Source organism: Ipomoea nil, unplaced genomic scaffold (genome assembly GCF_001879475.1).
Source record: "Ipomoea nil cultivar Tokyo-kokei standard unplaced genomic scaffold, Asagao_1.1 scaffold2036, whole genome shotgun sequence".
NCBI classification, from domain to species: Eukaryota; Viridiplantae; Streptophyta; class Magnoliopsida; order Solanales; family Convolvulaceae; genus Ipomoea; species Ipomoea nil.
This window is the reverse complement of record NW_017618464.1, coordinates 4,418,349-4,435,266: the sequence shown is the minus strand read 5'-3', so window position 1 is coordinate 4,435,266 and position 16,918 is coordinate 4,418,349. Positions and strand designations below refer to the sequence as shown.

Here is a 16,918-nt window from a genome sequence, read left to right as displayed (position 1 = left end):
GAGGCTCTCACACTTCAGCTCGATGGATTTATGGAGGTAGTAAATTATGGCGACTTAGCGACCTATTAGGTAGGAGAACCAGCTTCCGGTGCCCATCAGCTGCTAGGACTCTGTCCCTTAATAATCAACTGAGCTACCCATTTGTACACCACTCTATTATCATGTCGAGTCGGGATGTGGGGCTCAAAATTAATGTTTGTTCAAAGTTGAGGGGCAAATCTGCAAATTAATTCCACGATGGATTTGCATCTGCCGCGCGTTTGGTTAACAGTTTACAATAATAGTGAGATCGATCTCCAGAGATTCAGCTTTTTCATTGCCTGAGATTCTTGAAATGAGCTCCGCCGCCGCTCATAATTCGCCGTCCTCCGACTCCGATTCCGACGGCGGGACCAACTCCTCCGACCGCCACTCCGACCTCTCGTCCACCATATTCAAATCCTACATCGACCTCACCGGAGGGGGGCATCAGTATCAGCATGATCTCATCAAGATCCAATCTTTCCTCACTTCCTCCCGCTCCGGCGCCCTCTCGTGCCTCATCTGCCTCGAGCGCATTCGGGCGGTGGACCCCACCTGGTCCTGCTCCTCCCGCTGTTTCGCCGTGTTTCATCTCCTCTGTATCCAGTCATGGGGCGTCCAAGCCTCCAACCTCGCCGCCGCGCGAGCGGCGTCGCGCGCCGCCACCACCAACGACAATTCCCTCCTCTGGCACTGCCCCAAGTGCCGGATCGAATACCCCAAGTACCAAATCCCGAAAACCTACTACTGCTTTTGCGGGAAACTCGAAAACCCGCCCCATGATCCCTGGGTTTTACCTCATTCCTGCGGTGAAATTTGCGGCAGGCCGTTGAAATACAATTGCGGGCACCATTGTTTATTACTGTGTCATCCGGGTCCATGCCCTTCTTGCCCTAAATTGGTGAAAGCCAAGTGCTTTTGTGGTGCTGTGGAGGATATGAAGCGCTGTGGTTTCAAGAACTTTTCTTGTAACGGCGTTTGCAAGAAGCTGTTGGCTTGTAAGACTCATAGGTGTAATGAAACTTGCCATGATGGTGAGTGCTCCCCATGTGATGCTAAAGCAGTTTATAAGTGCCAATGTGGGAAGGTGAAGATGGAAAGGCAGTGTTTTGAGAGGGATTTTAGGTGCGATAATCCGTGTGATAAGTTATTGGGGTGTGGTAGGCATAAGTGTGAGAGAGGTTGCCATGAGGGCGAGTGTGGAAAGTGCCCTCTCCAGGGGAAGAGGACGTGTCCTTGTGGGAAGAGAGTTTATGAAGGGATGTCTTGTGATGTTGCTGCACCAGTGTGTGGTGCAACATGTGATAAAATGCTGAGCTGTGGATTTCATAGGTGCCCCGAGAGGTGCCATCGAGGGCCATGTATTGAGACTTGTAGGATTGTTGTTACAAAGGCATGTAGGTGTGGGAGCTTGAGGAAACAGGTAAGTTTAACAACTTCTTGATGAAATTTTATGAACTTTTGTTAATTGTTAGTCAATTTTTCAAAGTAGTTCGAAATTGGAAATGGTAAACTGAACTTGGAATAGGTTCCTTGTTATCAAGATTTGACATGTGAAAGGAAGTGTTTGAAAGTTCGGGACTGTGAACGTCATGCCTGTAAGCGCCGCTGCTGTGATGGTGACTGCCCGCCTTGTTCTGAGGTGTGATTTGCAGTTTTAGTTATACTTGGTATCTTTTTTTTCCCAATTCTATGCGGTTGCACTCATCTTTTGGATGGTTAGATGTGTGATAGGAAGCTACGGTGTAGGAACCACAAGTGCCCTGCTCCATGTCATAGGTACTTCTCTTTTTCTTTTCCTTTGTCCCGTTTGCAACTAAACAAACAGAAAAAGAACTTTCTTGTTTGTTTCCAAATGAAATATAACATATTATCTTCTAGATAACCATGTAGCCAAGCCCAACTAAATTCGCCCTAAGGCTTACTTGTGTTGAGGCAGAAATCAGAAGTTAGAATTTTCCATTCTATCCTCCCAACCAGATGTGATTGCAGCAAGCAATTGTTCTTATACTATCAATTAGGGATACCCCTTAGGATTAGTCACCTTTTCAAATAAAAGCTACTAGGCAGCTGATCATAAACGGAAGTATAAACGTAGCCCTTCCTATTGATCAACATATCATTAGTGGGTGACTTTTATAGTTTTAAGAAAGTTGAATTCGGAGGTGAAGTGATTAATCATCCAATGAGGAAAACTTAACTTCTGTTTTTCCTATAGATGACAGATAGTAAGAGGTTGGGTATCGATAATCCAAACTGTTAGTGGTTTGAAGGCCCTTTTCATTTCACCTAATTCCATCCAATGAAATTGCGTTGCCACATTTGTTGGAGAAGCTACTGTTATTGAATGTTTGGGTGGAAAAGTTTATTTGCTCTTTTTTTCTGTTTTCGTGATAAATGATGAACATCCTTTGTCTTGTAATGCTCTGCATGATTCAATTTTGAATAAGTTGTGATAATTTCATGTTGTTCTCCTAGAGGGGCTTGTGCTCCATGCCCAGTGATGGTGACAATCTCGTGTTTCTGTGGGGAGACATACTTTGAGGTTAGAGTTCCATTTTATTTACTTTATTCAACTCCGTCCTCATTTCATGTTGAATCTTTTCTTTGACAAACTCTTGATTATTTTCTTGATATTCTATGCTTTAATTAAAATGGAAGGGAATAGATGGGCATACTTCTGATCATGTTTATAGTGGAGAATTCGGTCTCTCTCTAACATTCTCGGTGTCTTTTTCGTTTTTGGCCCGAGTTCCAGTATTCTTGAATCTTGACATTGATTATCTGTGTGTAATCATTCCATTCTTAAGTTCTGATGGTTTCCTTTGAAACTTTTATCAGGTTCCTTGCGGCACAGAATCTGAACAGAAACCTCCTAGATGCCGCAAATTATGTCGTATGACTACTTTATGCAGACATGCATCAACTTCTAAGGTTGTGATACTTTTTGTGTACTATTCTTCTATTTTGATATCGTGGAATTGAATTTACGATATATCAGCTTAAATCAAATAGTTTGCAGAAGCATCATTTTTATACGTAAATTCTTCAAGCCTTTTCTAGTGCGTATTTTATCATAATTTTCTTTAGTGTCAAGTTCCGTATATAATTTGTTCCTTTCTCCAGCCACACAGATGCCACTATGGAGCTTGTCCCTCATGTCGGTTAATCTGCAACGAAGAATACCCTTGTGGTCACAATTGCAAACTGAGGTTGGCCATATGTTATGCTTACGTGTATGTACTCTATATTATAATAAAGCATTGCTGAAGTTCTTTTTTTTTTTTTTTTTTTTTTTTTTTATTAAATCAGGTGCCATGGCCCTATACCTCCCCCTCTTCCAGAATTTACATTGAAACCAAAGAAAAAGAAGTCGACTCATCAAAATGAACCTTCTCCCGGAACATCATGCCCTCCTTGCCCAGAACTTGTTTGGAAGTCTTGTGTGGGCAACCACATTGGAGCGGAAAGAATGGTTTGTATTAAACTTCCAGATCTCATTAAAAAAGAAAAAAAATCTTGATCTTCTTCTTCTTTTGGAACTTGTTTTGTTTGAAAGTTCTTTCAAATATTCACACCGGTCATTTCACTGTTTCAACTCTTTCTCCTTTCACTCTTTCAGATGGTGTGCTCAAATAGAGCTGAATTTGCATGTGATAATCTCTGCGGAAATCTTCTTAAATGTGGCAATCACTATTGCACTAAAGTGTGTCATGCCATAAAGTTGAATCATTCTTCGGCATCAGAAGGGCATGGTAGAGGCGAGCCCTGTGAAAAGTGTACCCTTCGCTGCGAAAAGGTATGATCTTGGGCTCGTCATCCTCTCATTCATCGATCTGTTTGCCATGTGTTACGCCTAATGTTTGCCACAATATGCTTGAAGAACTATGCTTTATGTTATAAACTAAGATTGGACTAGGGTCACTCAACTTGGACTATAATGCACATGGGTCAAACCACACTAAAAGATTGAATCCAACTAATTAGCTAGTCTAACCCATGGCCTTATAAACCCATATGTTCTCTCTTATTTTAGGACTCTTAGCACTTTAATATAAGATGACTATCATTAAAAAAAAAAAACATTTGATGACTCTCGGGTTACTATTCTTCATTTAGGAGAGAGACCCGACATGTCCACATCCTTGCCCCTTGCCATGTCACCTTGGAGATTGCCGTCCTTGCAAAGCACTTATAAAGCGGTCATGCCACTGTGGGGCCATGGTTCATGCATTCGAGTGCATCTCCTACAACAGTTTGTCCCAAAAAGAGCAAGTGTCTGCTCGGTCATGTCGAGGACCCTGCCACAGGTAACAAGTTGAAGCTTGTTTTCTTCATATTTTGCCAAATTCTATATCCTTTTCTTTTTCCCCCGAAGTTGTATTGGCTTTCTATGACAAGAACACAAGGCTGAAGGGCGAAAAACTATAGAGGTTTATGTAGCTTTCAAGATTTATATCACAGTTGATCAAATGATTATTTAGCACCGCTCAGACTAGATGTTTAAGCACATTTAAAAAAAAAAAAGTTGTCTTTGTTCCTGATGAAAATCTGCTCGTCTTATTATACAAACATGCAGAAAATTGCCCTACTGTACACATCTTTGCCCGGAAACGTGTCATCCCGGTGAATGTCCATCACCTGACCAATGCTCCAAAAAGGTATTCTTTTTACCTAATTATTATGAATCTTGGTTCTTGTAGGTGTATAGTGCATGTATTCTTTGAGTAATATGAAATAAAATGATGAAATTTTGTATTCTTTTGGACAAAGTGCTTCGATTTTATTTCAAATGATCACAATCTATAGTGCGGTGGATTCTTGAGTGCTAGACGTAAGAACTTCAATCCGTTAAATAACCTTTCAATCTGATAAAATTTGTTTGGTTCAGAAACTTGGTGGTTTTCCCTTTGTGGGATGGTTAATCTTTTTTCTTCTTTTAGGTTGTTATTCGCTGTGGATGCCAAACCTTGAAAAAAGAGATGCTATGTAAAGATGTGCAAGCGATGTATCGTCTTAATGGCTGTGATCCCAAAGATATCTCTAAAAGCCAGTATGGACTTGGTCTACTTCCTTGTAATCCCGATTGCAAGAGCAAAGTGAGGGTTGCTGAAGCGGAGTTACAGCTTCGTAAACCAAAACCCCCAGAGGTAATCTAGAAAGACGAGTACTACATGTCGTGCGTTTTGTGTTGAAATCATACTAGACCGACCTTTCAGATGTTCAAGAAATAGTAAATTGAAGAAAATCCCGGTTTGTGGGGGCAACCCCAGCCAAGTTGATCGGCTATTGACTTGGTAACCACGAGGTTACAAATTCGAATCTCAGCTAGAGCGGCCTATTAGCCTTTCTGGTTTGCCTGTTAGGGTCACAAGACGGGGTTTACCCAGTAGTAGGAAAATCCCAGTTTGTTTCATTAATTTTTGATCCCGGGACAACAGTTAAATTTTAACTTCAACTCACTCGAGTTTTCTTAGGAAAAGGAGCTAGATGCCAAAAGCAACACAACAAAACGCAGAAGAAGACGAGACCGCGTGCAGGAAGACAGGAAAACCTCAAGACTAAAGGTATTTGTTAGCATTACAATGTTGCCATTTCCCGGTTTCTTTTAGTCTGTTGCTTTAGAATAGTGATGACCGTTCTCCTAACAGAGCCTTATAACCGCAATCTGGAGGGTGCTTCTATTCGTCGCCATTACAGTAACGCTGTTAATATCAGCCTATTATGGCTACAAAGGCTTGATGTGGTTATCAGATCGGATGAACGAAGCTGAAACGCAACGACAAGGTAGATATACACGGCGTATCTAGTGGAATTATTCCCCTCGTTTACTAAAACTTTCGTAAAGTTTATGATACGCTTATCGTACCTAGCTATATTTTCTCCCCCTTTTAAGCACCACCACCATACTCCTTGTCACAAGTTATGTGTTACCCTTATCTACTTTGTGGCTTGTAGCTCAACAGTTTTCATATATTTCTTTCTTTAATTAGTATTTTTAATAATAGAAATTCATTTGTTTTGAACACGTAAAAACTGTATGTAGTACGAGGTAGTTTTATGGTATTGTCTGGTCAATTCAATCGTGCGCCAACCAGCTAATTCAGACTTGTTCAGCTACTTGAAATTGTAATGCACATTTTTTCTCTGTTTTTCAAAACTTGTTTTTTGACATACCGCATCCCTACTATTGTGAGACTAATTCAGATTCGTTTCAAGTCATGGGAGAAGAATTTGATACAAATTCAGATTTAGTCTAATTCATACTTGCAGAGATTGATTCTTACTAAGGAAAAAGTTCGGTCTAGAGCTCTTTAGCACGGCATATATTTACAGGAGTTAAACATTTAACCTCACAGTGTATCCTTAAAAGAGTTGAACTTTTGGGGTAATTTTAGCTAGGGATGGCAATGGGGCGAGGGCGGGGAGTATGCTCCATATCCCCATCCCCGAAACCTCGACCCTGACCCCGTCCTCGTCCCCGACCCCGCAAAGAATTAGGCGGAGACGGTGATTCTCCGTCTCCAATCAACTCTTAGTCAAAATTTTAAATTAATGTAATTTTGAATTTTAAAAACTAAAACATAAGTCTTAATTATATATATATATAAATATAAGTAATTCCATTGTACAGTATATATATACTTATTTATTATAATAATTATTCGGGGACGGGTTAAATTGTCATCCCTAATTTTAGCTAAGCTGGTCAAATATTTGATTTGGTAACCAATTTCAAGTTTGACTCCCTCTGGGAGTTGCTTATTAGCCGTCTCAATTTGAGCCGATTAACTATGAGCAATCTCGATTTGTTTACCTTCTTGTATTCCTTTTTCAGTTATGGTCACAAGACGGGGTTCACTTAAAATAGTGATTGTGAATTTTTTCATAGATCAATGAGTCAAACTTCTGACCTCGCGGGTTTCAACTTTTAGAACTCAATGCATGTGTGTGATGCTCTACATTGGAACATTACCTTTCTAACATGACTACCAATTTTTGTTTAAATTTTAATTTACACACAACAATAACTCTTATTTTTTTATAAATTAAGTTTGTGGTTAGCGATGGTATTCATTTAGAGTGAACATTCAATTAACAAAAGATCATGGAAAAGCTCAAAATTGGAAATAAATGGAATCAAATCACAAGCTGCATATGACAGAAATGTCTACATCGGTCCCTTGTTGGATTGTATATGCTGCATATGCATAAATGCAATCCTTATTTATTCTCACGGACGCAACATAAATAAATGGTAATAAATTCACCATAGTACTCACCTCAACGTGTGAATTTTCCCATTTTAATTCATCACCGACCACTACAGACATTTAGGTTTGAAGTGATCATCTATGGATAATCTAGACTAGTTTACCTTCTTGTGGTGCTGTCTATTGGCCTTCTTGATTTGAGTCAATTATTCATCGACAAACTAGGTTGGTTTATTTTTTTATAGTCTTATGTAGACTAAGGTCACAAGACAGACCCACCTCCAAATAGCGACAATAATTTTTTTATAAATCAAAATATAAACATAAATATCATACATTTAACGGTTTCATTTGGTGAACCGAACATTCATATATAATTTAGAACATAAGAGCTGATCCAATAATTTTCTTTAAAAAAATAAAAAGAATTAATCCAATAATAATAATGTTAGCATTTAATATTTGAGGCACCGCCGTGGGTTGTTATCCTCATATATTTATGTGTCCCTTTTTCTTTCTGTCCCGGTTGGTCCATAATAGTGTCGAGAGCTTTATCTGGGCGTCCACGTGTACGCATATCTGAGAGACAGTCATATTTGACTGTTCTTTAATACGACATATGAACATTCAAAGTCAAAGCTCATCTAATTCTGCCCAATGTGTAAGAATTAAATATGGAGTGTCTCTCACAAAGTTTCATCCCCTACCAATTATGGGTGTTTTCAGCCCTCCTGCATCATAGTAGGCCCTATCAATATAATTTCATTTCACAATGTGTTATATGGTTTATGATAAAAGTCCTTAGTCCTTAGTTGGTATTCAGGGATGTATACTTTTTTGTCTTGAGACTTTAATCAGTAAAGAATCACAAGAAGATAAATTAATCGGCCCACAAAGAATCACAAAGAAATAAATTAATCTAAATTGTTCATATATAATCAGCTCAAATCAAAAAAATCAGTAAGTACTTCTTACAATGAGTTACCAACTGTTGAAGAAACTTAATTGGGATTGTCCTATTTCATTTTTGCATTATGTAATGGGGCCTTCAAGCGTACAAGAAACACCAACCATAACTACCCTGGGAGGACAAGGTTGAAAATGTTATTTGCATTTAAGAACCAAATTGGATACAAAGTTTAAGCATGGAAGACCAAATTTCCATGACTCAGTCAATCTTCTAGGTTCTCCTTTTTCTTGCCCATGTGTAAATAATTAAAGAGTTAATACCCAAAATGGTCCCTCGACTATGCCATAATTACCAATTTGGTCCTCAACTACCATTCTTACCCAATTAAGTCCTCAACTATGTAACTTTTACTCAATTAAGTCCTCAACTATACAATTCTTACCCAATTTAGTCCTCTGTATTAATTTGACTGTTTGTTGACTGTCAAAAGTCAGGATAAAATTATAATTTTACAATATTTCTCCTTCCTCACCATTTAGCAGCGCCAAACCATGCAGCAATACACTCCGATCATATTTCGATCGTCAAAAAATCGTTGAAAATCAAATTCATGGGCTATCCGATGCATAACCACTACTTCGATACTGACAGGTTTAGAACTCAACCGGAGCTTATTGCTACATGGTTTGGCGCTGCTAAATGAGGAGGAAGGAGAAAACTTGTAAAATTACAACTTTATTTCCACTTTTGACAGTCAACAAACAGTCAAATTGACAAAGGACTAAATTGAGTAAAAATTGTATAGTTGAGGACTTAATTGGGTAAGAATGATAGTCGAGGACCAAATCGATAATTACGACATAGTCGAGGGACTATTTTGGGTATTAACTCATAATTAAATATGAAATGCCACCCCAAAATATGGGTCGATCCAAACTTAAATAAAATGGAAATGGTTCGGTGTACTGATAAGTTATTACATAAGAGTAAAATTTGTGACATTTTGCTGAAGCCCTGACCATGGCTTAAACCAACATAATGCTTAATCAAGAAAATGTGACATGTAAAATACATGTGGGGGTTAGTCTAAAAAATCCCTACAAGTTAGAGCTAAAGAACACCAAGAATATAATCACACAAATCAATCAAAAAAGAAAGAAAATCAAAGTAAAGAACTAAATTAAAGGTTATTTCATTCCGAAACAATGGAGATTTGACCACTGGAGATGCTGCCATGGCTGTCTTCACAATGGTTCAAAGCCCTCTCCAAATTCACAACAATGTCAGCCATGGAAGGTCTATCTTTCCCTTCCAAATTCACACAATGCATTGCAGTGTACGCCACCAATTCCACCGCCTCCGCTTCATTCGGCTCCGGCAACCCAACTCTCGGGTCCAAAATCTTCGTCAGCTCTCCGGCCATGATCGCCGGCAAAGCATAGTCCACCAGGCTCATCGGCGCACCCTCGCCACCGTTCGCCTTAAAGATCGCTCTTTTCCCGGTTAAGAGTTCTAGCAAGACGATTCCCAGACCATATACGTCGCTCTTTGTCGTCAATACATTCAGACCATAGTATTCTGGATCAATGTAACCTACTGTCCCGGCTTTGTTCATCGGCCGGCTGTAATCCTGGTCGGAATCCGGCCCCATTAACGATAACCCGAAATCAGAAACTCTCGCCGTCCAATTTGCATCCAATAATATATTCGATGACTTGATGTCGCGGTGGATTATCGGCGGAACTGCGTAATTATGCAGATATTCGATGCCGCGAGCGGCGTCTAAGGCAACCTTAATCCTTATTTTCCACGAATTTACAATGTTGCTGCTCTTCTCGACGTTGTTCTTGTCGTGTAAATGATCGTAGAGAGCTCCGTTTTTCATGAACTCATACACTAAAAGCCTCTCTTCTCCTTCCTCGCAGAAACCGACGAGTCTGACTAAATGTTTGTGGTGAAGTCTGGATAAGAACGCTAATTCCGACTGAAACGCGCTTTCTTTTTCCTGAAATATCTTCGTTTTCGGCCCCGTCTCGCCGCGCTTGATCGCCACCTGGCGGCCGTCGGGGAGTTTGCCTCTGTACACGACTCCGAAGCTGCCGGCGCCGATCTTGTTCTCCGAGGAGAAGTTGTTGGTGGCCGCGGCGAGGTCGGAGAACGTGAATTCCTCCGCCCTGTCGGCGTGTTTCGAGGAGGTTCCGCTCCTCTGCCGCCGCATTAGCAGGGAGCCTTGCCGCCGGAGAGTGGAGGAGCGTGAAAGAGGGCCGCTGCTGGATTGCTGCTGTTGAGCATTTGCGGCAGTTATGGTGGGCTGAACGGAATTGTGAATCTTCTTCTTCCCGAAACAAACGCCGGTCCATAGACAGTAAAGAATCGTGCAGATTCCTGCAAATGCCCCAACTGAACCGATAATTGCGAACGCTAATAAACCCCTCCTAAGCCGTTTGGAATGCCCCGGATTTTGCGGCGGAGGCGGCGGCGGAGGAGGAGGAGACGGGGGTGAAGATGGTGGGAATGAAGATGGAATGTCACACGGTTTACAGATTTTCCGATCACCGGAACACAGAGATTGGTACTGGGGATAAACGCCGCATTCATCGCAATCACTGTTAACGCACGGCGCCGGGAGAATCTTCGGGAGAGGTAGCTCGGCCGCTTGAGGATATGAATTATTATTCGTCCAACCGGGGCCCCAACAAACCACTGAAAAATTGCTTGTTCTCAATCCGCAGGTGAAATCCGGGCCGGAAACAATGGATTCAAAGGGGACGCCGGCCACTACGCTACTCGAAAACGCACCGTTTCGTCCCCAACACACCACGCTCTGATTCACTCTCCGGATTGCGCAGCTGTGGTTTAACCCTAACGCTAATCCGCTGTACTCGTAAGCGGAATTGAACGGCACTTCCAATTCGCCATTTTCATTGCTTCCTTTGCAGATTACAAAGCCGGTGGTGTTCATCCCGCAAGCAAAGCTCCCGCCGGCGTTAATGTCCGCCATTGATTCGTTCTGGAACTCTCTTTCTAAGTCTGAGGCGATCGGTGTCGCTCCCCAGCACGCAACCCTGTTTGAGGATTTCAGGACGCCGCAAGTAAACCCTGACCCGGATGAAATCGACTGGAACTCCGATGACACATTTTGTTGGTTCGAAATCGCGCCGCCGCGCCAGCACAGGGCGTTGCGAGTCGACCCGTTTGTCAGCCCGCAAATTTGGGTATCGCCGATTGTGAGGCTGGAAAGTGGGGTTGTGTAGTTCAGGTAGAGCCTTTTGGGGGTGAAATTAGGGTTCCAGCATAGGAGCGCGAAGCCGCCGGAGCGGACGCCGCAGAGGACGTCAATCCCGCCGGCGATGGCGTCGAAAGATACTTCCGGATATACATTCACCGGCGTGCTCCGGCCGTTTGTCCAGCATTGAACATTCTGGGTGGATTGCCCGGCTACAATACCGCAGACGGCGGTGGAGGCGCCGTACATGACGGCCAGCGTGGTGGAAGAGCCGCCGACGGCATGGACGGAGGGCGTCAGGAACACGACTGATACTGTCAGAGCCAGTACTGTAGCGGCGGCGGCGACCGCAGCTAAGGTCTTCGTCATCTATAGAGGGAAGAAAGAGTTAGCCTCATTTGTAGAGAGAGAGAGAGAGAGAGAGGCTGAATATTCTGATGAAGGCTTGAAAAGTTATCCGCCATCGCTCGGGTTTTTTGAGCTTGAAACAAAGTTACGCCGTCGTTGCCATGATAAATATGACACGTGACAAACCGGGCCCCACTTTGCTGAAATTCATGTAAGAGCATCATAGTAGTTACATATAATTGCATTTTCTACTTTTAAACACCAAATTTTGATTTAGACACTTGTATATATGAAAAATATAACTTATAAAATGGAGTATATATTAATAAAATTTTTTTTTAATAAAAAAAAAGCTAATTTTAACAAAATAATAAATTAAAAAAAAAAATTTGTCAGCGTCTGAAACAAAAAATTTTAATGTTTGATTATAACTGTACTAAACATTAGAAATTTGATAAGGTAGACAACATAGTAGAGTTGATTACGTAGTTAACTTGATAATTATAAGATTTTAAGTTGAATGATTTCATTAACCTAATTATCGTTTCAATTTTAAGTTCAATGGTGTCGCTTCGAGGCTACTGCGTACTTCACTTTTATGAAATTCAAATGGAAGAAGCTGAATAAATTTTCCATGTTCAAAATTCAAATGAAAGACCGGACCGTCTAGTCAAATAACATGTATTTTTACAGTTTCAGAAATTGCTTTATTATTATTATTAACATAGTAATTGACCTGTATTAATGTATTATTATATTTCCTTAATAGAAACATTAATCATGAATTTGAATCGCAATTTCAATTGATTTAATTTGATGAGATGCGAGCAACGTATTTAGTTATTAATGACATTATCGTTTGTGAAATGAGATTAATTTAAATGAATTTTGATAGATGATAAGTGATGGGTCGGATACATGTAGTATAGTATTTGTTTTTGGCTCAAATGGTCGGCTTAATAAGTCCAATATGATTTAAAACTTAAGGGACATGAAATCTCATTTATGAAAAGTACAGCTAGAAAATCATAAATGGATTTTATAATATTGTCTTATTACTTTGGAGATCACTTTTTTTTTTTATTTACGTTTTAAAATATTTCGAATAGTTGATTTCGTAACCGTAAAGTTTCATGTTTGACTTCTTGTGGGAGCTAAGCATTAGCCTTCTCAGTTTGAACCGATCAGTTAGGACAATCTTTTATATAGCTATTTGCCAATTAGGATCATAAATTGCATTTTACCCAAAGCCCACTTTGGAGTAGTAGTTGAGAAAGAAATTTATTTTTCATATTTAGCCATAGTTCTTAATTATAGTAGTTTGGACTATATAAATATCTTGAAAAATAGACTGTAATGAACACGTTCTTCTTGATTAAGAGCATTAGAGCATTCTTCTTCATCTCAAAGCAATAGTACACTATTTTCTAAGTCTTTTAAAGATTTTTCACTTTATTTTTCGATCGATTATATTGACCCATCGTCAACTACTTACCTAATAAAATTAACAATAAATTTTGCAAAGATGTTGATTAAAGAGTTTGTTTGATTCTTGAAAATGACAATATTGGAATAAATGGAGCAAATTATGGCAGTGGAAAAGAAAAAGAAAAAAGAAAAAAGATTGTTGTGGTTAATTAATGTTGTAATGGATGTGTGGTCTGATTTTCTAACATGATTTTGTAATTGAAGAAAGTGGAGGGTCAAACACAAACACCTTAGAGTTTGGAAAAGGACAATTGCCAAATCAACAATCTATGGGAGGTTTCTACATTAAATTGTACTATGTATATAAAAGAAAAATGTATTTATATGGATGATGAGAAATATATGAGAATTTATATGTTATTGTATATTTAATAAAGTTGTGCATATATACACATGATTATTTTAGATGTGAACTCTTCTCTCTTTCTTATCAACATCCTTTCGTTTGAGTCTATCGCACACGATCTTCTTAGTACAGTTTATGTGTAATTTGCGAGCTACTATACAAAGAGCTAGATTTGCTCAATATATATGTATACCTTCAATTAATGATTGTGGGTTTTTCTCGTTTAAAAAAAAAAAAAAAAACTTATTTCAAATATGATCATTTCATATATGAAACCGTCATGCTAAGATTTAAACGGACAAATATTTATTTTTAATCATTTCATTATTATTTTAAGATAATTAATAATTAATATTATGTTATATATTAATGCGACAAGGAAAAGTGAGAGTGATGGACTATAATAATGACAGTCAAATACTCAAATTCAGTTCTGAAATGGATGATTAAATAGGTAGAACATAATTTTCATAGATAAATGTTATAAATTTAATTTTTATTAATAATTTTTTGGCCAAATTTATCATACATGGTACAGTTTCTTTTATATAATTATTCCAAAGGCTGAACCCCAACCCTAAGGGCCCCTCACACCCCGGCCCGACAGAGTATTTTGGGAGGATGTAAATCATAGTGACTCAACTGAACATGAACCACAGAGGCTAGACCGGTGCTTACTGCGCACAAGGAGCCCCCCTCACTTTGAAAGGTTGCTCCCACACTGCCGCTGGTAAGACTCGATCCCTGGTCATATAATTTACAGAATATTATACATAAAAAATAAAATTTACTCAATATACATTTTCAGATAATAGTTATGAATTTATACTCCCTATGGCTATCATCGGTCTTCATTTCACTATTTAAACCGCACGTTAATTCACAATCGTTACATCCTACACCACGGCGCACATAGCACTGTGCGCCGCGCGCCTCCCAAAACGACGTCGTTTTGGGATAGTGTTGGGAGGTGCGGTAGGAAGTTCACAACGTTATGTGTATTTGTTCACAACGTTATGTGTATTTGTTCACCACGTTATGTGTATTGGTTCATACAGTTATGTGTATTTTTTATACAATTATGTACATTCTTTTTATACAATTATGTACATCCGAATCAGAAAATTTGTGTGTATTATGTTAAGAGTTGATGTGTATTATGTTAAAAGTTTATGTTTATTATGTATTATGTTAGATTATGTGTATTATCTTTTAAAAAGAGTATGTATATTTTGTTATATAATTATGTACATTCATGTATAACATTATGTGTATTCTAGTATAACATTATGTACATTCTTGAACAGCGGGTTTTTTTTTAAAGAAAAAACTACTGCCATTCACTGGGGCGGGAAATTTCAAAAAAATAAAGTAATTAAAACGACATCGTTTTGTATCTGGACGCATAGTGCAATGCGCGCCGTGGTGTAGGATATAAATTGCCGTTAATTCAACCAGTCTGTAATTCATTCCACTTTCCACCTTCTATGGTATAATTTGATTGGATAAGTTTTTTAGTTCCTTTATCTAACACCCAAAGTTTATATTTAATTCATTTTTTTTGTACATTTGATGAGGACCGACGAAATATTTAACTTACTAAATATAAATATTAATTACATTTGAATGCAAGATTATAAAGCAATAATCGAATTACACAAATTAAAAACAATACAATAAAAGAAAATTACACTTTTAATTCCCAAATTTATAGAGTAATAGCACATGCATTTAGTTATTGTATTATAATCCTCACAACTTTTAATTCTCGAGTTATCAACAACGTATTAATTTAGTCCATCTATTAACATTTATGTTAAACTTTTTTGTCACTGTACTTTTAAAAAAATTATAATTAAATAAAGTTAATAGTAAAATTTCACCTCTCTTCAACCATCTAAATTGTACTCAAATTTCACAACTTAATGTCTATAAACTCATACCAATGGTCACTATAACACAATTTTTTGCTGAAGTGGTGAGGTAGAGTGATCTACAATTCTGGCAATTAAGTTATAAAGTTTGAGATGAATTTCGAGAGCAAATGAGTAATAGAAACTGAAGTTTCATTAGTAGTCCTAATCAATTAGGATTTTTTTAAAAAAAAAAAAAAAAGAGTATATTTTAATAGATATGTTAACAGAATGATGAAAACAGTCACTTTGTTGATAATTTGAGAACTAAAAATAGCAACACTTATAACTTTGAGACATGATACGCTATTATCTTGTAATTTGATGACAAAAATGTATTTTTTTTGGTATGATTAATTAATCACTAAATGTTAACAATTTTTTTAGGTGTCATATTATTGTAAAACTTGTCTTGTTTTTATTGTGATTATTATACGCGCATCAGGACTAAAAGGCTATAGTACAAAGATTGTGGATTGGTAGTTTATTTTGACCAAATCGATAATTAAATGCAGCCCTAAAGTGGCTTCCCCCACCTTTGGAAAAAACAAACATGAATAGTTTGTAAAAGAAAAAATAAAAAAATCCAAAAGTTTATAACTGTACTATTGATTCATCAATTGTTCTTTGCTTGGCCTTTTTCTTTCGAGACGTGGATTAATTGCCATCAAGAGAAGACTTGGTCTTCTTCTATAATTCTCATTTCACACCTACTTAAACAATAATTTATTTGTCTTTCTAGTGGATAAATTTAAATAAAAACGTGTTTATGTTAGTTAATTTTACGATTTTAACAGTTGATGATAGATCAACGGTGGAGGAGTTCGCCTCCTTCATCGACGTCAATGAGGAGGAGGCCGCTTCCTAGCTCCTCCGTCGATTTGGACGGAGGAGGCTCCATTTTTTTAAAAATTAATATTATATTATATTTTTTAATAATTAAAAAATTATTTTATTTTTCATGTGGCATACTAAATTAAAAGTTTACCGAATATTTATTATTTACCTACTAATAATGTCAATTGCACACATTTTTAATGTTAAATGATTTGATTGCACTTTTTCTTTATTCCATGGTCTAATTGTACAAGCCATACAAGTCCGATGACTTATTTCACACTTTTTCAAAATGTTACAAGGCATTAATTGATTTTTTCATGTGTATACGAACACTATAGTGAATTTTTTTCATGTCTACACGTGTTAATGTAGAAGAAAGTTATGATAATTGTTGGTAAGGATAATCTCCCTAAGATTGGTGTATATTGAAAATGTCTCTCTTGGAGTCATTTTAGGGTTATGAAGGTAGAACAAGTCAAAATAATAGAGACAACATATTATATGTCAATTCTAGGTTTACTTATATTTTGGTTGTGAGTTAAGTGTCATGAATCCAATCAACATCTAATAAAGTGTGCTCTTTAGGTCGCAATATCAACAGTGGAATACAAA

The 16,918-nt window shown here is 38.0% G+C and overlaps 2 protein-coding genes across 2 annotated transcripts; one reads left to right on the top strand and one right to left on the bottom strand.

Annotated features, from left to right (window-relative positions):
* Positions 1-287: 287 nt before the first annotated feature.
* LOC109148215 (NF-X1-type zinc finger protein NFXL2) lies at positions 288-6,099 on the top strand. Its single transcript, XM_019296078.1, has 13 exons — positions 288-1,444; positions 1,550-1,663; positions 1,745-1,800; positions 2,500-2,566; positions 2,863-2,955; positions 3,148-3,233; positions 3,334-3,496; positions 3,644-3,820; positions 4,141-4,331; positions 4,601-4,682; positions 4,965-5,171; positions 5,499-5,588; positions 5,673-6,099. The coding sequence occupies exons 1-13, from the start codon at positions 335-337 to the stop codon at positions 5,829-5,831; spliced, it is 2,595 nt and encodes an 864-aa protein (XP_019151623.1). The 5' UTR covers positions 288-334; the 3' UTR covers positions 5,832-6,099.
* A 3,069-nt stretch (positions 6,100-9,168) lies between these two features.
* Positions 9,169-11,923, bottom strand: LOC109148223 (putative serine/threonine-protein kinase-like protein CCR3). The gene has a single exon (XM_019296091.1). The coding sequence runs from the start codon at positions 11,738-11,740 to the stop codon at positions 9,338-9,340; it is 2,403 nt and encodes an 800-aa protein (XP_019151636.1). The 5' UTR covers positions 11,741-11,923; the 3' UTR covers positions 9,169-9,337.
* Between the last annotated feature and the right edge of the window lie 4,995 nt (positions 11,924-16,918).